Source organism: Zea mays, chromosome 8 (genome assembly GCF_902167145.1).
Source record: "Zea mays cultivar B73 chromosome 8, Zm-B73-REFERENCE-NAM-5.0, whole genome shotgun sequence".
Lineage (NCBI taxonomy): Eukaryota > Viridiplantae > Streptophyta > Magnoliopsida > Poales > Poaceae > Zea > Zea mays.
Genome location: NC_050103.1, coordinates 177,685,437 through 177,705,415, shown reverse-complemented (window position 1 = coordinate 177,705,415; position 19,979 = coordinate 177,685,437). Strand labels below are relative to the sequence as shown.

At 44.4% G+C, this 19,979-nt stretch overlaps 3 protein-coding genes across 4 annotated transcripts; 2 read left to right on the top strand and 1 right to left on the bottom strand.

Annotated features, from left to right (window-relative positions):
• Window positions 1–6,060: 6,060 nt before the first annotated feature.
• LOC100279413 (uncharacterized) lies at window positions 6,061–7,881 on the bottom strand. Its single transcript, XM_008656575.3, has 2 exons — window positions 7,748–7,881; window positions 6,061–6,442 (listed from the first exon to the last, which is right to left on the bottom strand). The coding sequence occupies exons 1-2, from the start codon at window positions 7,863–7,865 to the stop codon at window positions 6,081–6,083; spliced, it is 480 nt and encodes a 159-aa protein (XP_008654797.1). The 5' UTR covers window positions 7,866–7,881; the 3' UTR covers window positions 6,061–6,080.
• A 2,400-nt stretch (window positions 7,882–10,281) lies between these two features.
• Window positions 10,282–14,283, top strand: LOC100285986 (proteasome subunit alpha type 3). 2 transcript variants are annotated; one of them, XM_023300784.2, is made up of 11 exons: window positions 10,282–10,505; window positions 10,813–10,961; window positions 11,059–11,098; window positions 11,197–11,280; window positions 11,631–11,704; window positions 11,781–11,867; window positions 11,989–12,073; window positions 12,286–12,332; window positions 13,203–13,268; window positions 13,840–13,930; window positions 14,026–14,283. In XM_023300784.2, exons 2-11 carry the CDS (start codon window positions 10,858–10,860, stop codon window positions 14,095–14,097), a joined length of 750 nt encoding a protein of 249 aa, XP_023156552.1. In that variant the 5' UTR covers window positions 10,282–10,505; window positions 10,813–10,857; the 3' UTR covers window positions 14,098–14,283. The 2 variants fall into 2 exon arrangements, with proteins under 2 accessions (XP_023156552.1, NP_001152346.2); NM_001158874.2 differs by having other exon boundaries at window positions 10,360–10,505; window positions 10,810–10,961.
• An 891-nt stretch (window positions 14,284–15,174) lies between these two features.
• Window positions 15,175–16,078, top strand: LOC100283219 (serine-type endopeptidase inhibitor). The gene has a single exon (NM_001156121.2). It carries the CDS (start codon window positions 15,371–15,373, stop codon window positions 15,764–15,766), a length of 396 nt encoding a protein of 131 aa, NP_001149593.2. The 5' UTR covers window positions 15,175–15,370; the 3' UTR covers window positions 15,767–16,078.
• Window positions 16,079–19,979: the final 3,901 nt, after the last annotated feature.

Here is a 19,979-nt window from a genome sequence, read left to right as displayed (position 1 = left end):
TTAGTTCATTTAATTTTTCCTTTTGTTCCATGTTAAGGTTAGCAAAAAGAATGCGCAAGTTATCCTCCTCATTTTTATCATCATCCTCATCACTAGATGTTTCATATTTAGTGGAGGACCTTGATTTTACCTTCTTTTTGCCGTCCTTGGCCATGAGACACTTGTGGCCGACGTTGGGGAAGAGAAGGCCCTTGGTGACGGCGATGTTGGCGGCGTCCTCGTCGGAGGAGGAGTCGCTTGAGCTTTCGTCGGAGTCCCACTCCCGACAAACATGGGCATCGCCGCCCTTCTTCTTGTAATACTTCTTCTTCTCCTTTCTTCTTCCCTTCTTGTCGTCGCCCCTGTCACTGTCACTAGACATAGGACATTTTGCAATAAAGTGACCGGGCTTACCACACTTGTAGCAAACCTTCTTGGAACGGGGTTTGTAGTCCTTCCCCTTCCGTTGCTTGAGAATTTGCCGAAAGCTTTTGATGATTAGGGCCATCTCCTCGTTGTCGAGCTTGGAGGCGTCAATTGGTTGTCTACTTGGTGTAGACTCCTCCTTCTTCTCCTCCGTTGCCTTAAAGGCCACTGGTTGCGCCTCGGAGGTGGAAGGCTCGTCAAGCTCGTTGATCTTCTTGGAGCCCTTAATCATGCATTCAAAACTCACAAAATTCCCGATGACTTCCTCGGGGGTCATTAGTGGATATCTTGGATTACCACGAATTAATTGAACTTGTGTGGGGTTAAGGAAAATAAGAGCTCTTAGAATAACCTTAACCACTTCGTGGTCATCCCACTTTGTACTCCCGAGGTTGCGCACTTGGTTCACCAAGGTCTTGAGCCGGTTGTACATGTCTTGTGGCTCCTCCCCTTGGCGAAGACGGAAGCGACCGAGCTCCCCCTCGATCGTTTCCCGCTTGGTGATCTTGGTGAGTTCATCACCTTCGTGCGCCGTCTTGAGAAGATCCCAAATCTCTTTGGCGTTCTTCAACCCTTGTACTTTGTTGTATTCTTCCTTGCTTAGGGAGGCAAGGAGGATGGTTGCGGCTTGGGAGTTGAAGTGCTCGATTTGGGCCACTTCGTCCGTGTCATAGTCCTCATCCCCTATTGATGGTACCTGTACACCATACTCAACAACATCCCATATACTCTTGTGGAGAGAGGTTAGATGAAATCGCATTAAATTACTCCACATAGCATAATCTTCACCATTAAAAGTTGGTGGTTTACCTAATGGGACGGAAAGTAGAGGTGTATGTTTAGGAACACGAGGATAGCGTAGGGGAATCTTACTATACTTCTTACGCTCTTGGCGTTTAGAAGTGACGGACGCCGCGTCGGAGCCGGAGGTAGATGTTGATGAAGTGTCGGTCTCGTAGTAGACCACCTTCCTCATCCTCTTGTGCTTGTCCCCACTCCGATGCGGCTTGTGAGAAGAAGATTTTTCCTTCTTCTCCTTGTGGTGAGAAGAGGAAGATCTTTTCTCCTTCCGCTTGGAGGAGTTCTTCTTCTTCTCCCTTTTCTTGGTGCGGGACTCTTCCGATGAGGTGCTCCCTTGGCTTGTAGTGGGCTTGTCGCCGGTCTCCATCTCCTTCTTGGCGTGATCTCCCGACATTACTTCGAGCGGTTAGGCTCTAATGAAGCACCGGGCTCTGATACCAATTGATAGTCGCCTAAAGGGGGGGTGAATAGGGCGAAACTGAAATTTACAAATATAAACACAACTACAAGCCGGGTTAGCGTTTAGAAATATAAGCGAGTCCGCGAGAGAGGGCGCAAAACAAATCGCAAGCAAATAATGAAGTGTGACACACGGATTTGTTTTACCGAGGTTCGGTTCTCTCAAACCTACTCCCCGTTGAGGAGGCCACAAAGGCCGGGTCTCTTTCAACCCTTCCCTCTCTCAAACGGTCCCTCGGACCGAGTGAGCTTCTCTTCTCAAATCAAAGCCGGAAACAAAACTTCCCCGCAAGGGCCACCACACACTTGGTGCCTCTTGCCTTGATTACAATGGAGTTTTGATCACAAGAACAAGTGAGAAAGAAAAGAAGCAATCCAAGCGCAAGAGCTCAAATGAACACGGCAAATCACTCTCACTAGTCACTAGGGTTTTGTGTGGAATTGGAGAGGATTTGATCTCTTTGAATGTGTCTAGAATTGAATGCCTAGCTCTTGTAAGTGGTTAGAAGTTGGAAAACTTAGATGGCAATGAATGTGGGGTGGTTGGGGTATTTATAGCCCCAACCACCAAAAGTGACCGTTGGCTGGAGGCGTCTGCTCGATGGCGCACCGGACAGTCCGGTGCACACCGGACAGTCCGGTGCCCCTGCCACGTCATCACTGCCGTTGGATTCTAGCCGTTGGAGCTTCTGACTTGTGGGCCTGCCTGGGTGTCCGGTGCACACCGGACATGTACTGTTTGATGTCCGGTGCACCGGCATGGGCGATTCTGACTTCTGCGCGCGCTGCGCGCGCATTTAATGCACCGCAGGGAGCCGTTGGCGCCGCAGGGAGCCGTTGCTCCGCTGGCACACCGGACAGTCCGGTGTACACCGGACAGTCCGGTGAATTATAGCGGTGCGGCTGCCGCGCGAACCCGAGGCTGGCGAGTTCAGGAGGCCGAGCTTCCTTGGAGCACCGGACATGTCCGGTGCACACCGGACAGTCCGGTGAATTATAGCGCGCCGGCTCCGAGAATTCCCGAGAGTGAAGAGTTGGAGTCTGAGTCCCCTGGTGCACCGGACAGGTACTGTTCACTGTCCGGTGGCACACCGGACAGTCCGGTGCGCCAGACCAGGGGTGCCCTCGGTTGCCCTTTTGCTCCTTTATTGAATCCAACACTTGATCTTTTTATTGGCTAGATGTGAACCTTTTGCACCTGTATAACTTATACACTAGAGCAAACTAGTCAGTCCAATATTTGTGTTGGGCAATTCAACCACCAAAATTATTTAGGAACTAGGTGTAAGCCTAATTCCCTTTCAGTAGGTGATGTGTGATTCCTAGACTTCTTGCTTTTCAGTTTAAATAGGAAACATTTCACAAAAGAAATGCCACAACATGTTTAACTTGTTTATCGATGACATGTTTCTTAGAATTTCAGTAACATGATAATTTGTTCAAAAAATGTGTTCTTGGAGTATGCTAGAATTATGTCTTCTCCAATGAGCTATATAATTAATAATAGATGTAGTAACTAATATTTGACATATCAAATAAAGAGTTGTCTTGACTGGCAAATAGGAAAGAGAGTTTATCATACCCAAATATATAGCGTAATTTTTTTGGATTTCATTTGGTCTTGGCTTTGAATGACCAAGACATAACACCCACCATGACCTGATACCCCAAAAAGCACACGTAAATAGAGATCTCAACCCACAATCCCCATATGTGCACATCTATTCCACAAACAAATAGCCCCCAACAATGTTAATGAGTATTAGGTCTAAATCAGGGTTTGCAAACCTTCATCAAACCACAATTGCACTGCTGAAATGAATGATCGAGATTAAGCAAACAAAGCGTCCTCTAAATGTTGCAGTCACATAGATAAGGGGTTTGCCGACATATTCCCTTGGCGTGGTCTTGTAAGGGCCTGGGGTTGAAGTACACATTTATCTCGCGCACGACAAAGTCCTCCTTGTCTGCCCCATCCCCGTGCCTAGGAGCGTCCACCGCCACGTCCACCTCCAGCGGTGGAGCGGGGTTAGCATCAGGCTCCGGCACTGGAAACGCCTCTAGCTTTGGCTCCATCTTGGACACAACCACTGTTATGGGTCTAGGGGCCTTCGGACGAAAGCTGGTGGAAGGCACGTGACCCGTGGCGGCCGTGGCATCGAGTGAAACTAGGTCGGCCTTGTGCGTCAAGCGACGGGGCCTGTCACTAGTGGCCATTGTCGCCGTGGGATGCCTAGTTTTGTGAGGGACAACACAACACTCACAAAAAGCAGGCGGAGGCGGGGCCGACTATGGAGGAGGAGGGGAGGCGGAGGCGGGGCCGACCGTGGAGGAGAAGGTCTGCGCAGGCGGAGGTGAATGCGGCGGTCGAGCTGGGACTTGGGAAAGAAAGACGGATGCAACACTCGCAGTTTTGTTGATTTGAAGTAAAATTTCAGGCACGTAGTGTGCGGCCACTTGCCGGCACGCGTGCAACCGAGAGCCCGTCAAGTGCGGGGAGGAGCCCAAACATAAGCGTCTTTTAATACTTTAGATTAATTAAGGGGTGTTCAAATGCACTAGAGCTAGTAGTTAATTGGCTAAAAAATTGCTAGTGGAATTAGCTAGCTAACAAATAGCTAACTAACTATTAACTAATTTACTAAAAATAGCTATTAGTTAAACTATTATATAGGATGTTTAAATGTCTCCAACTAATTTATTAAGGTCATGTTTGGTTTTTTTAGTCTAAGGACTAAAATTTATTTAGGAGACTAAAATTTAGTACATACCATGTTTGGTCCTAGGACTAAAACTATTTAAAACACATTAAATGAATTATAAGAGGACTAAAATACTCCTTAGCATTCTTCCGTCATTACTGCAACTGAAATAAAGAAGGAGCAAAAAATGAAATTTATATGGTTTAGTATCTTTTAGTCACCCTTAAGGGACTAGAGACTAAGGGTGTGTTTGGTTTGGCTTTTGGCTTTGGCTTTTGCCCCCTAAAAGCCAAAAGCCAACCAAAGGGCTGGATCCAGGAAGCAGCTTTTTCTAAAAGCCGACTTTCTCGTAGTGCAAAACTGAAAGCACCCCTGAACCTGCTTTTAGTGGCTTTTGGATGGAACTGTGAAAACATATATTGAAAAACTTTTAACGAATTTTAGTGGTTTCCACCAAACGATTTTTAGCTTTTTAACAGCACACAGCCTACAACAGCTTTTTCCACAGCTCACAGCTCACAGTAACTTTTTCCACAGCCACAGCCCAACCAAACAGACCCTAAAACAGTTTAGTCACAGTTTTAGTCCCACCATTTAGGGCTTGTTCGGTTCTACCCCAATCCATATGGATTAATGGGGATTGAGGGAGTTTTAATCCCTAGTAAGGCTGCGTTCGTTTTGGTCTGAACGGCCTGTTCCGGGCCTCATTCTGGGCGGAACCAATCAGCCTGATTTAGAATCTGATGTAGCTTGCTAGAGCTGTTCGTTTGTCTTAGGCCAGAAACAAAGCCGCCTGGTTTTAACTCCTCCGCCTCAATTCTTAGCCCATAATAAAGCCAGGTGACCAACTATCCGGATTAATTCCTATGCTGAAAGTGGGCTGCCTACCCGGAATAAGTGACAGCCTAAGATCCACTCAATCTTGGGCTGGTTTGGCTTCAACTCTGGCCTGCGGAACAGAGCCTAAGTCAAAAAAATCCTCCCAATCCGTATCAATCCCCTACAATCCATATGAATTGAAAATAACCGAACAAGCCCTTAGCAGTTTAAAGATTAAATAAGATTAAAATAGAGAGATTAATCTACCAAACGGATCCACTCCAGTGCATTCAATCTATACTACTTCTTAAGAGCATAACGAGGGCGTCCACCATGCCCCCGCCTACTCCCACCGTGCCCCCGTCCCGTCAGCGTCAGCAACCCTCTGCACTCGCGCAAATCCCTCCCGAGATCGCCGCCGATCCGAAGCAGCGGCACCGTGCCCCTCCCTCCACAGCGTCCGTGCCCCGCTCTGTCTCGCCTCTATCACGCACCCTGCATTCCCCGCCCACATTCCTTCCCCTTCCAACCTCAGTGTCTCCTTCCATTGACAACCAGGCTTCGATGACTACGCCGGACCATACGCGCGTCGCCCCCTTCCCGGCGTGATGGCCGCGCCCCACCCACCCACCCCCATCCCTTCAACGGAGCCCCAGCCCGTGGGCGTCCACACCCAGAAGGCCCCCACCTGTCCCCGCCTCTGCCAACGCTCCTGCCCCGCACACCCACCCGCCGCTCCCGCGTTGTCCGCCCCCGTCATGAATTGCCCTCTTCCATGTGCACCACAGAAATCTCGGCGCGAGATCCCCCCGAAACCTCGCCATACCCTACTGCGAGGCGTACCATTCGGCAGCGAGGCCCTCCTTGGCGGGAACGGCGTGGTAGTCATGGAGGCTAAGACGCTCCACCTCGACGTGTGCGTTGAACCACACGCTGTGCTTGTCCTTGCATAACCTGGTGAGGATTTGGCCGCATCGTCCCGCTGAGCATCACGTGCGACGGCAGGCCCTGCTGCTCCCAGGTGTCGGTGCGAGATAGGAGAGCGCGAACCTGGCCGAGCTCCATGTGAGGCAGTCCCAGGGCACACGGGCCTCGCGGTGGCCCAAGGACGTCGGGCGGAAGTCGCGCCGAGCTACTTCCCTGTCTACGCCAAGGACGCCCAACGCAGAGAAGAGGATGCCCACCAGCGACGTCCCGTGCTGCGACCGCCACGCGAAGAAGGCTGACGGCATGCCCCGCTCCGATATGCCCAACAGCTGGTACGAGTCATTGCCCGCATATTATTCTGCTCGACTACTTAGCATGGAGAAGCTGCTTATGCGTTGTTCAACATAGGACCTATTCTGAAATGAGACTCCCTCCCAGCCACTCTGCCTCCTCAAAATCTGTAACTTAGACTCTTTGGCTTGGCTGGTACACCCATTGCGGTGAATTTCTGTTACTAAATTGATGCATGCACCCACTTTGGATGAAACACAGAGGCCTTTCATTCTGCAATCACAGAGGCCTATCAGGTTGAAGCAATTTGGAAATGTTACAAAGCTTGCAAGAGTTCAGAGTGCATGAGATCAGTTGCTAGAGAATTAATTTCTATATATGTAGACATTGTTCTATCACAAACCAAACCACTTGACAGACAACACTTTATTTTGATTACATACAACACTTTATTCACTTTATTCAGTGTTACAAACAACTTGTACACTTTCAGTACAGGTTCTGCTATCTGCATATAGATACACAATTTGCAGCCTACACCACTTTGAAAATTCAGTTTCAGAGGTCTGAAACAGCTCTGCACCCAATCTGACAGGGAGTTTCGTAACACTATTATCTCCAAATTACACACAATAACAAGACCAATTATTTGCATAAACTTGTTCACCTTACTGTGATCTTCAAATTATATATATAAAATTTAGCCCAAAACCAAATGGATTAGCCACAAATGAGCTCCAAAATCGGTACCTTTTACTGAATTTCAGTTTTAATTAACTGAACCAATTTCAGTCACGAGTAACCCAATAGTCCATTTTCAGTCAACTTTTTCTCCACTTTTTGTGTAGGATCATATCCATCACCCTTAAATACATTTATACACCAACTTATGGTCTTCAATTCCTCTATAGAAACCATAGTTCAAAACCTTATGGATTATGCACAACAGCACAAGGAAGCTCCAAAGTCTGTCACAATCACTGAAATTCAGACTTAGGCACTATTCTAAATCTGAAAATTCAGAATTCAGCCTACACCACTTTGAACAACCTGCGTATTTTTGCAACATAAACAGACACTTCATATAAATAGACATCTACCTTTTCAGTTTGTACTAAATTTCAATTTCTATGGCAGTTTTCAATTTGTATAGATTTTCATTTTCTGCAACCTGTATATTTTCAGCAACATTTATATTCCCATACCTACTATTGATGCATACTTTTTGCAACATGTATATGTTTTATGCAAGTTGCTATGCATGTTTTCGGTTTCTACAGATCAAAGTTTGCGCCTACCATTTCAACGTGCTATGCATGTTTTTAAAACTCTGAATATGGTACCATTTTGTGCATGGGCAGGGACCGGGAAAAAGACATGGGACAAATAGAAGACATCTAAAGCTTTCCAAGGCAGATGCCTCCAGAGGATATCTACTCTCTGGTCATATGATCGATGCATAGATCACTTCAGACAATCAAATAACAGTAGTATACATAGAAATGCAACATGTAAGTATTTCCTTTATATGTCTAACAGTAGTTTACAAATATATTCCACATATAACCATATTAGCTTAATTGATCTATGTATAAATTATGATTATTAGAATAAATTTTAATTCCAAATATCCAAACATGGCCTAAATAAATACTGAATTGGACATTGTATTTAAATAGACAACAGGGAACAAGAGCATATCACCAGACACACACTAGAACTCATAAAACAGGGATACTATGCTATTAGTCTCTCTTAAATGCAGTACATGGAAGCAAGGTTTATGATCAGATTTTTGTATACCAGAGAACACTCAAGTCTCCCAACTGCCCGCCTGCCGAGGTGAGCTCCGAATGCCTGCCCTCCACCTCTGATCCGTGTTGCGGCTTCGCTCCTGTGTGGAGCAAGTTAATTTTTTTTAACATGCCTCAACATAGATGTCGTCCAATTACGACTGAAGCAAAAAAATATTGCAAGGCTAAACACTCGGGTCAATTGCTATGTCTGGGTAATTAGTTTTTTGTTTAAGTTTCATTTAGTCTATATGTTTGATTTTTCCCCTTGCCTACAGACCAGCCTAGGTATTCATCACTTGTGAAAAAAAGAATATCAGTGTTGATGGTAAAAAAAGTATGGATGCTTAAAAGTCTTGCTCATTTCTTGGTAGGTTGGATGTGGCTCCACCAGCTCTGCCTCCCTACTTCCTCTACTGCTGCGGCTACTGCTACATCATCTATCGTGCCTGTTTTTCTAGGAATCTTAATGGCATCAGGCTGGCATTTTGTTCAACTCATTAGGTGCGTCAACACTGAAATTCACTCTTACGGTCATGTTTTGTTATTGCATTAGAGTTTGCAGCATGAATCAGGGACATCCAATGTTGTTAGATCTATTAATGCGATGTTCTCTGTCTTATTTTTATCCTACAAGTCATTTCGAGATATGTGGTTGCTGATCAGATGCGGGCAATGTCAATTTTATTATTGGAATTGTTAACTTGACACTCATTCACCTTCTGGACTGAAAACCAAGACAGTACTGCATCTATTTAGTTAAACATATATTACTTGGCTGCTAACACAACTAAGAGAAATACTGAAAATCAATCCTTCAGTCTATCCTTCCATAGGATTTTAATTTGTGCATGATAGAGAGTTTTACATGTCAGAAATTTATAGATGTCAGAGAGTTCATTGCAGTTCATCTCCTTCACTGCATCTTGCATATTTTTTCTCTCTTTCAGCTGGTTACAGTAACAAGGAACCACCATTTTAATGCAAAGGTAAGCATCTGCATTTTACTCGAGTTACATGTCACTGCTACCCCTTAATTCCCGGGGTGCCTTTGATTTGCGACATCCAGGAGCAGATGCGACAGGATCACAAGTAGGAGGAGCGGCGACGATGCTGTAGCGAGAGACACGGGTGCCAAGGTCGTTGTGCTGCGGTGGTGGCAGGACAGGAAGGAAACGAAAAAGCAGGAGCCAGGGCTGTTCAACAACGTGACCGAGTCGCTGAGGCGAGGAAGAGTAAGGTGAAGGCACTCGTCGACGCCTTTGAGACTGACAGAGCGTCATCTCGCTGCAGGAAACCAGCAAGCCTGCTGCTGCTCCAGCTATGAAAGTAGGTGTCGTGCCATGAGTGCTTCTTGACCTGCAGTGTGCATGATCACCTTTCTTGGAATTTTTGGTCTTTTTTGGTTGTTAGTGACCGTAAAAGTGGCGCTTGTTGAGGTTTGCTCGTTCCCATGTAAACTGAGTTTTCTCATGGGAGTTTCCATACTTTTGTAGTGCTAGAAAAAAGGAAAGTCTGTACAGGTTTTGTGTCTATGCAAGGCTTGAGAAGTTGGCATTGTACTGATAAGTGATAAGTAAACAAGTTATTGTAATGATTTAAACTAGATTGTTTTGAAAGGAAATGGAATGCATAAAGCAAATTAAACTTTGTATTATGTTACTAATTCATGAAAAATGGTACTAAACTTCCGTCAACGTTTTTATGTTTCTCATTTCACTCGCTCTATTTTTCGTTACAACTACACTGCATATGCTAGCATATTTGTTCATATAGTACTCTTGCTGACATTTCCACTATCACAGCAGCATCTCTACTACTATTTGTGTTTTTTATATAAATGTATTTTATCATATTGATTTCGTCCATGCAAGAGGATCTCTATCGTGTTTCGCAAGTTAGGAGCTGCCAAGCACCTGTTCGGTTTTGTGTAGAACTTCACGCTCCTTCCTATCCTGGATACTTATATCTTTACTCAAATGATGGTGTCTAGCAACAACGATAGCCTATCATTGACTTGGACGAGCAGCCATAAATCTCTTTCAACAACTTATGTCACGTCGCAACGCACGGGGACCCGAGTCGAAATAGAAACGGAAATAAAAAATCGTTCATCTTCTTCTCCAAGCAGATTTCTGTTGGTTAGCTACTCACGTCAACTCAAAATCTCGCGTTCACCTCCTTCATAGTCTCTCCGCCTCCCGCTTACCTCTTTGGCTCTAGTCTATCCCCCTCTCGTTTCTTCCTGTGAGCGACAGCTGGTGGAGCTGCGCCGCTCTCACCTTCACCGGCGACGGGCATTCACAAGGTACGCCATCTTCCATTCTTCCCTTACATCCTCCCCACCGTGCGAAACCGAGCACCCAAAACCCTAATTCGAGTTATTTGTATCCGGATCTGACCCTATTACATGCTATATATTATACCCCTGCTTTCGATCTTTGCAAAAGAATAAAAAAAACGGGTATAAATATGTACCCCGTCTCCTACTTGATCCGCCCCTGGTGGGTTTATGTCCTGTGGTGTTGTGTAGTGGTGTGGTGATATATGTTAATTTACTGCTGAACTTTGTGTTGATTATTTCACTGGGGGTTTTGGTATCTCGTTTGCAGTAGTGATCTCTTGACTAACGGCGTAGTGGTGACTAAAGAGCCTTGACAATGAGCAGCATAGGCACAGGTTATGATCTGTCTGTCACCACCTTCTCTCCTGATGGCCGCGTCTTTCAGGTCGAGTATGCCACAAAAGCTGTCGACAACAGCGGGTTAGAGTCCACTGCCTCCCGCTTCCTATTTTGTTTTGCTTGACTTGTTCCCTTTTTCTATGATTCTTATTGATCAAGCCACGGTGTTTGTGAATAGGACTGTTGTTGGGATCAAGTGCAAAGATGGCATTGTTCTGGTAAGATAAGATTGGACCTTCTCATCCCCTTTCAGTTCTGAAGTTGTTTGAGTTGCTCAAATCTTGACTGGATTGCGATGTGGTGGTTGGTCCTTTAGGGTGTCGAGAAGCTGGTAACCTCAAAGATGATGCTGGAGGGGTCAAATCGGAGGATCCATTCAGTGCACCGGCATTCGGGCTTGGTAATACTAATACATTTGCAAGTGACTCAAAACTGATAACACTTCTGATCTAAAATCATGCTATTGATGAATAAATATAGGACCAAGATTGTTGTTCTGCTTTGACCTTCTAACCTGTACTATTAACGATTCACTATAGGAGCAAGATAGTAAAAGCATTATCTATTTTCTGTTTTCTTATATAATCAACCAATGATGCAAAGTAGTAAAATGTTATATCTGTTGAGATTTTTTTGGCAGCGATGCCTTTTCTTTTCTTGCGGAGCTCGTTCCGTTAGCGATTTTTTATGAATCGTGTGTGAAAATTACTTTATATATATATATATATATATATATATGCTCAATTGCAGGTTGTTGCTGGTTTGGCAGCAGATGGCAGACAAATTGTTTCAAGGGCCAAATCAGAAGCTGCCAGTTATGAAAAGTAAGAACCTAGTCTTTCACACCCTGCGAGATCTTTTATAGGAATATGATTATATTCTAAAATATTAATGCACTAGGGTCTATGGAGAACCCATTCCTGTGAAGGATTTGGCAGATCGTGTAGCAAGTTATGTTCATCTTTGCACGCTGTACTGGTGGCTCAGGTAATATTTCAACAGTACTGGTCCATAACTACTGGAGGCGTGACTTCTATTCATCAGGCATTATTTTTTTGTTACTGCTCAAGCTCAACCCTAAGTCCTAATCTGGTTTCTGTTATATCAGACCTTTTGGTTGCGGTGTTATTCTTGGAGGTTATGATAGGGATGGACCACAGCTTTACATGATAGAGCCCTCAGGAGTTTCCTATGTAAGTTGTTACTGTATTACATAGTTGTATCATTGTATTTGTATCAATGTGAGTGTGTAGGCTTATGGCTTTAGCTTTTACATGAACTATGCATTCCACTAGTGGCACGGTCATGTTCAGTATGGATGACCTTGTTTTCAAGTTGCATTATGCTCTAGGAGTCTTGTGAATTTGAAATACATAATGTTCATTGACTTTATAAACTTGAACAGAAATACTTTGGTGCTGCATTGGGGAAGGGAAGGCAGGCCGCAAAGACGTAAGCTTACCGTTCTTTTATTTCATTGTTTGTGCTCTCTTTGTTTATTCTTCTGTTGCCAATGCATAAGAAGGTTGATTACAACATCTTCCCTCCATCCAATCACAAACAAGTGACATTGGTGCACTCTTCAAATACTACAACACCTAACTAGTACCTTTTGTTACAAAGTAACACAAAGCGTAGGAAAAGTATTACTTTTGTGAAACTACATGATGAAGCAAATCTACTCATATCATTTCCATATAACCAAACTCAACATAAAAAGTAATATGCAGCCAAAGTTTAGACTGATGGACTTAGAACATTTAAAAATGTCATATATTTGTGACTTGAGGGAGTAGTTCGTTCAGAAGGAAATCAAAAGAGAAAGTAGTACCCTGCAATGTAAAACCGTCCAATAGTTTAGATGATTTGATGGCTATGTTCTTTCAATGGAAGTGAAAGATTTTCAGGTTCAGGCCAATGTTGTTAGCATACTGACATAGAATAGTGACTATACCATTGCACTGTTAAATGACCTTCGTGCATAAGCTTCCTTTGTATGTTCATTGATTAGAGTCAACCATTAAAACACACAGGCAGAGTTCATTAATATAATTGCAGCTCACATTTTACACTATCTCAGTTTTTATGTATATTCTTCCCTTTATTTCCAATGAAATGTTGGCTTTTAAAATAATCTAATGGAAGTAATTATCTAATTTAGCTTTCGTGTTCCATATATTTTTAACAAGAATACTTTCACAACTACTGTTAAATTTACCTCTGGAAATTTTCTTGTTTCTGTGTGAAACTTATTTTTATCTTCATACTATTGATGGACCTCAGGATGATTCTGAATCCAACTGTTTGATTCATGTCTTGCAGTGAGATAGAAAAGTTGAAACTTTCGGAGCTTACCTGCCGAGAAGGCATTGTTGAAGTTGCAAAGATGTATGCCTAAGTCTATTTTCCGATAATAGCACAATTTTTTGTTCCGTTTTACTGATTCCCTGAATTGCATGTTATTTGCTGTAGCATATCTGGCATCCTTTTGCTGTAGATTAGTTGTCTTCAGTCATTGTTCTACATTGTTCAATGTCATTCTGGAAATACACTGTTCATATTTATACAAAAGCTTGGCAAAGGGTGTACCTAGTTATCATTGTTTAGTCATTAAGGCCTTCTGTAAGTACATTCGTTTTTGTACTAAGCTTTTTTATATCAAAAGTTTGCTGGTAGCAGTGTTATCAGTAGAAATTTGCTTAGAAATATCATCATTGCACTGTAGCTTTGATAATACTGCAAACTGTTGTCATAGAAAATCATAAAAACAACTCTTGGTAGTTGCTACAGCAGAGGCACATGATAGTTTAAATCTTGTGTCTGGTGGTGCTAAGTTTAACCTTGATATTTAAGATATTGTCAAATTGCTTTTATATTTTCCTGCTTATATGACAGCAAGGAACCTGAAAAGGCTACTGCTCGTCAAAATTTACATTCTGACAAAATGTGCCCAATGCAGAATTTATGGAGTGCATGACGAATCCAAGGACAAAGCTTTTGAGTTGGAGTTGAGCTGGATCTGTGATGAATCGAACCGCCAGCATCAGAAGGTACCGTGGGACCAGATATTCAGGCGAAGAATGGCCTCTCTATGTTTCTCGATTTGAATTTAAAGCTGAAACTTCTTTGGTCACCTGTCATACAGGTTCCGAATGAATTGTTGGAGCAGGCCAAAGCTGCTGCTCAGGCAGCTCTTGAGGAGATGGATGCTGACTAAGAAACATGACAAATATGCCCATGCTTCATGTTTTTGTGCTGTTGATATCTTTGATCCCTTTGGGGTGACACCGTGACAGACTGGACATTGCCAATTTGTTGGATTTTATTTGGATGTCATGTAAAACTCCATTCATGGAAGTTTGAATCTGGATTGACTGATATAAGAGCTGTGGTGTTTTTTACATTCTGGTTTAGTCACGGGCTCACGGCGCTCGCGTTCTTTAGGAACTTGCCCTTAGACGATGCCTGTTTTCATCCATCAACAAGTCTCTTCCACATGCAGACTGAACTGTGTCTCTGTTCTCTCAAGGGGCAGGGCAAGCGTTTCTTGATGCACAAGGTAAAGTTTCCCATATTTTTAACTCTTATATGAGCATTAGGGCATATCATGGTCTTGCTGTAAAGTAAGGTATCACACATAGGTGTATGTTAGAGTAATCGCTCTCTTAGGACAGGTTTGGTGATCAGAGATTAATGAGAGGAATCCTCTTGCTATTTAAAATTAAATAACAAGAGAATTTCTTTCCCATGGATCATTTCGTGATCTCTGGTCACTAAATCAGCTGTTACAGTGGAGTAGAGGCAATCTTGATATTTACATCAGGATAAAAAAACACCAAAATTTCTCTGCCTGAAATTCACGTTATAACTTTTGTTATAAAATAAAAGTAAGTGGTTTTAGCTTCTAAGTCAAACTTAAAAAAAATCGATCAAGTTTATAGAAAAAACATGTGTATCTAAAATATCATATTAATATGATTAAACCCAACTTCACTTGAAATAGTACACATATTTGGTATTATGTTACTTAGAACAAAAGCACATGATGAAAAAAAGTAGAAAACAGTGAAAGAACAATCAGAACAAATTAATAAATGGGTTGTTGGAAGCATTTTTTTTTTCAAAAATAAATTATTCTGGAAGAACGTTGTTTTTAAATCTATTGCTAATATAGAGTATTTTGACGGATCACTCGTTGCTGGTTGCGCGTGCCAACGGCAATTGCTATTCTCGCTCACAAGTCACAACTCACAAGGCGAAAAGGAACAAGAGCAGGCGGCCAACCCAATGCCAACGCGGTCCAGCCAAGTCCAACCCACCCCACCACACCCACCACGTCGTCGACGCCGACGCGTCGCCAACGGAAACTTCTCAAAGCGCCGACGGGGTTCCACGGCGCCCGTAATTTCAACCGTCCCCACCGCCGCGGGCTCCTCCTGACGGACCCCGAAGGTCGCCGTGACTCCCGCCCCTCGCCGGCGACGTCCGGCATGCCGTCCTCCCGCCTCGTCCACCTCATCCTCCTCGCGACGCTCTCGCTCCTCCTCGCCCAAACCCTAGCCTCCTCTGCCCCCGTGCCCGCCGCCGCGTCGGCGTCGACGGAGTCCGGCGACCCCTGCGCGGCCGCCGTAGCTGACGGGGAAGCTGACGTTCCGCTGTGCCCCGTGCGGTGCTTCCGCCCTGACCCGGTCTGCGGCGCCGACGGGGTCACGTACTGGTGCGGCTGCCCCGAGGCGACCTGCGCGGGCGCCCGCGTGGCGCGACGCGGCTACTGCGAGGTCGGCGCCGGCTCCGGCTCCGCGCCCGTCTCGGGCCAGGCGCTGCTGCTCGTCCACATCGTCTGGCTCTTCGTGCTCGGCGCCGCCGTCCTCCTCGGTTTCCTCTGATGCGCCTCTCGCGTTCCCGCAGTTATATTCCCCTCCCCCATATTCTTTGTCCCGATCTTGTGTTGGTTGTTGCCTTCTTGTTGTGCTGTTGATGGCTGAGGAATTGCGATGTAACGATTTAGTTGTAATTTTGAGAGGATCCGTCTAGAGATGTAACCCGGTTCTTCGTCAGATCTGTCGGGTTCAGCTGTGCTCAACACTTCGAAGCAGAGCTGCGATGATTGGTTGTCAAATGTTGTAGGTTGAGGTCATGTAAAACAGTTGTAAATTCCTCATTAACGAATCGCATTGATCAGATTGTTTTGTTGTCCAGAAGTTTGGGATTGATGGTAGATTGAATTTGAACTGCGATTGTCATCTCACAGCTGCCTAGGCTCTATAATAAACTAAATGAATTTCAAACTTGCAGCTACCATTGCATAGTTCTTCCGGCAATCCTTTTTCTAAGGGATGCTATAAAGCTTCCCTTTCAAAAAAAGAAGAAGATGTTCTAATGCCTTATACTCGTTGATTTCGCACGAACATAAATGTGCATATCCCGCCGCCTTGTAGGCCATTCTTTCAAAAAAAATCGCCTATTCTTGTTCCAATTTCCCCCTTCTTTCCCCGAAATGGGCAACATAGGTGCTGACCTTTCTCGATTTATTTCAAGATTTACTCCGAATTGAATCTATTGTCTCAAAAGATTTACTCCGAAAGAAAGATAGATCTTTTGTCTCAAAGTAGCCAACATCTCCAAGCCTTACAAATTCCAAAGCATCAGAGAGCAATCCGCGTGAATCGATGTGCTGGATTTTTTTTTTCAGCATTACGGCGGGTAAAGCCCGGCCCTAGTCTCGTCACCAGATCGTAAGCACACTCGGTGTCCCGGTAGGAGTCCCTGAACAGCCTCAGCAGATCGTAAGTGAACTTGCTCGGCATCTCGTAGACGTAGACCCTGAGCTGATGAGTAATGTGACTAGCTTTTCTTGTCAAGACTCAAAGAAGGAAGCCTTTGCATGGGCTGCGGCTAGGTGTCGTTTGGCCCATGTGGCGATCGGACTGTGGGCTGATAACCAATGCAGGCCATTTTTCAGTTTCTACAGCTCTGAAAGGCATCCTCCGTTTCTCTGTGTGCCATGCTCCTATCATATAGTATTTCTTAATAATTTATATTAGCGAACGTATCAATGTGTTACAAGGGAACTCAATGCACATATGAATCAGACGCCATATCACCAGCAGACGTGAACCATAAGTAAAAAAAAGCGGAATAAAGTAACTTTTCACTGTCTAGGTAGTTAGATTATTGTAATAGTACAACAATGGCATATTAAACCTGTATGAGATTTAAAATATAGTCATGATAGTTTTTCCCCTTGTGTTGCAAAGCCCACAAAGTAATTACTTATAAAAAAATACCATAGTTTTAATTTCATGTGTAAATGTAATGTAAATTCTTATCTCTAGTCAAACTCAGCACTAATGAACGCACCACCAATCAAGCATGCATGTTGTATCCGCGTGATTGGTTTCCCTACTGTTCGCCCTTATGTCCTCCACATGGGTTGACTAGGCCTAAACCGATGATTGGTTGTATGTATATGCGGAGACTGATCTGCATGTGCCGGTGCAACGCACCACACTTTTTCACCAATTGGATGCATGAGGATTGCATGCATATGCGGAGACCGATCTGCATGCGCGAGTGCAATGTGGGCCACTTTTTCACCAATTGGATGCATGAGGAGGGAAGCCGGGACAGGAGGTTCCAGCCCATCCAGGCGGGCGCGAGTCTGGCGTTGGCGAGCGTGTCAACCAATCATGCGGTATGAGTGTATGTATATGCGAGTTCGTACATGCGTGTCATTTTTAGTTTGATGGTTGCGCAAGTATGCATGTACATATAAACCAAACTAATTAAACAAGCAGTTAATCACTTTCCATCGATGTCGCCAACGTCGTTTTCATAGCCTGATCTCTTTATATTATCAATCTTTATATGCTTAAATATATATTCATCAGCACTGTCAATTAATTTATGACGATGCTGAAATTTCATGTGTAAATGTGATTGGTTTGCCTGCTGTCGGCGCTCATGTCCTCCACATGTGTTGACTAAGCCTAAACCGTTGATTGGTTGCATGCATATGCGGAGACTGATCTGCATGCGCTGGTCAATGCAAGACACTTTTTCACCAATTGGATGCATGAGGATTGCATGCATATGCGGAGACTGATGTGGCATGCGCGGGTGCAATGCAGGGCACTTTTTCACCAATTGGATGCATGAGGAGAGGGAAGCCAGGACTCGAGGTTCCCTGCCCATCTAGGCCAGCGCGAGTCTGGCGTTGACGAGCGTGTCAACCAATTATGCGGTATGAGCGTATGTATATGCGAGTTCGTACATGCGTGTCATTTTTAATTTGATGGTTGCGCACGTATGTATGTACATATAAACCAAAGTAATTAAACAAGCAGTTGATCACTTCACATCGATGTCGCCAACGTCGTTTTCATGGCCTGATCTCTTTATATTATCAATCTTTATATGCTAAAATATATATTCATCAGCACTGTCAATTAATTTGTGACGATGCTGAAATTTGAGTTCAAGAGAATCCTTAATATATTTGGTTGGAACATTTAGAAGCCAGAGGATATACGAAGAACGGGTGTGGGACCGGAGCACGTGTTTGTTGGACTTGAGATATATACCTTTGCACCGCATCAAATTCAAATGAAAGAAGATCAATCATGGTTCCTTTCCCTTTTGCTATGCTATACAGCTATAGTAGTACGCTAAGGTCATGTTTGGTTTCAATTAGTCTTAGAACTAAACTTTAGTCATAGGACTAAATTTTAGTCCCTACTTGTTTGGTTCTAGGACTAAATAGATTTTAAAGTCATTAAATACATTGTTCAAAGACTCAAATGCCCTTGGAATAATACACTCATGTGGGCTTTTAGTCTCTTTTAGCACCTATGTGAAGGACTAAAGACTAAATCATTTTAGTCCATATTTTAGTCCTAGTGTTTGGCAAAAAAGGGAATAAATGAGACTAAAAACTAGAGACTAATCTTTAGTCCCTCTAACCAAACACCCCTTAAACTAGAAGGTCATAAACGGCGGACGTGCGTAGGCAGTCACAGCGCCTACGTCCTACGTACGCGTAGGTTCACGTACCCATGTACGTATGGGCCGCCGGTCACGCCGATCTAGACTCTATCTATCTAAGACTGTCTCCGACATTTATTCAGTCCCTATTTTAAACTATACTCTTGCAATTATATAGTATGTTCTGGTTGGACACTTTTCGGCCCTCTTTATCATCAAGCGCGCGACTAGCTAGCCCCTTTGGTAGAGCTCCGACTATTGTTAAAACGGCTCCGACTCCTGATCCTCTGGCTTCTTAGAAGAGCTAGAGCCGTTTTGCGATTCATTAGGCAAAACCGCTTCTTGCAAAGAATACGGTGGCAGGGAATGTAATTTCGTGAAACATTATGGTGTGCGAGATAGAAGGAGCCGGTAAAAGCATGTTTTCTGGTGTTTCAGCTCCCAATAACAAAACAACTCTACCTCTTTAATAGCTTTGCTCTGGCTACCTTAATGTCTCTCGACGAGAAGCCGTTTTTTAGATCATTTGGCACGGCTTCAAAAAAAAAAAAAAGGCCGGATAATGAGCCGCGCCAAAGGGGCTCTAGTCGGCTTGCGTTGGGTCGTCACACACCACGAATTCGCAACCAGGCCGACGACCGCGTGGTGGGGCAGCAAACGCGAGAGACGATCATGATGTGCATGTGCTGCGTACGTTGGGATGTGAATGCATGCTTGATTTCTAGTTCTAGTGGTGGTGTAACACGGTCTATGGATCTATGCATGGTGCATAGTATATACGTCGACCGATGGATCGCGCAGCTTGCCCGCCGAGATAGGAGGAGATCCCGAATAATATATCCTATCCCTGCTGCACGTTCATTTGGCATGCATGCCGAATTGCCGACCGATCCGGTCAATGCACACAAGGCACATGCACGTAAACGAGCTAGCTACCACAACGATTGCTGACGGCCGGGATGATTGGCCACCGTTGATGTTGATTCGCTGACGTGGAAAAGCACGAAATCATTTTCTCTGGTTTCTCAAATCAAAGGACACCAGACTCGTCCTCTCGCCTCTCTCCGGCCACCGCCCGGAACGGGACCTGATCAAAGGTTATCTACAACAACGTCC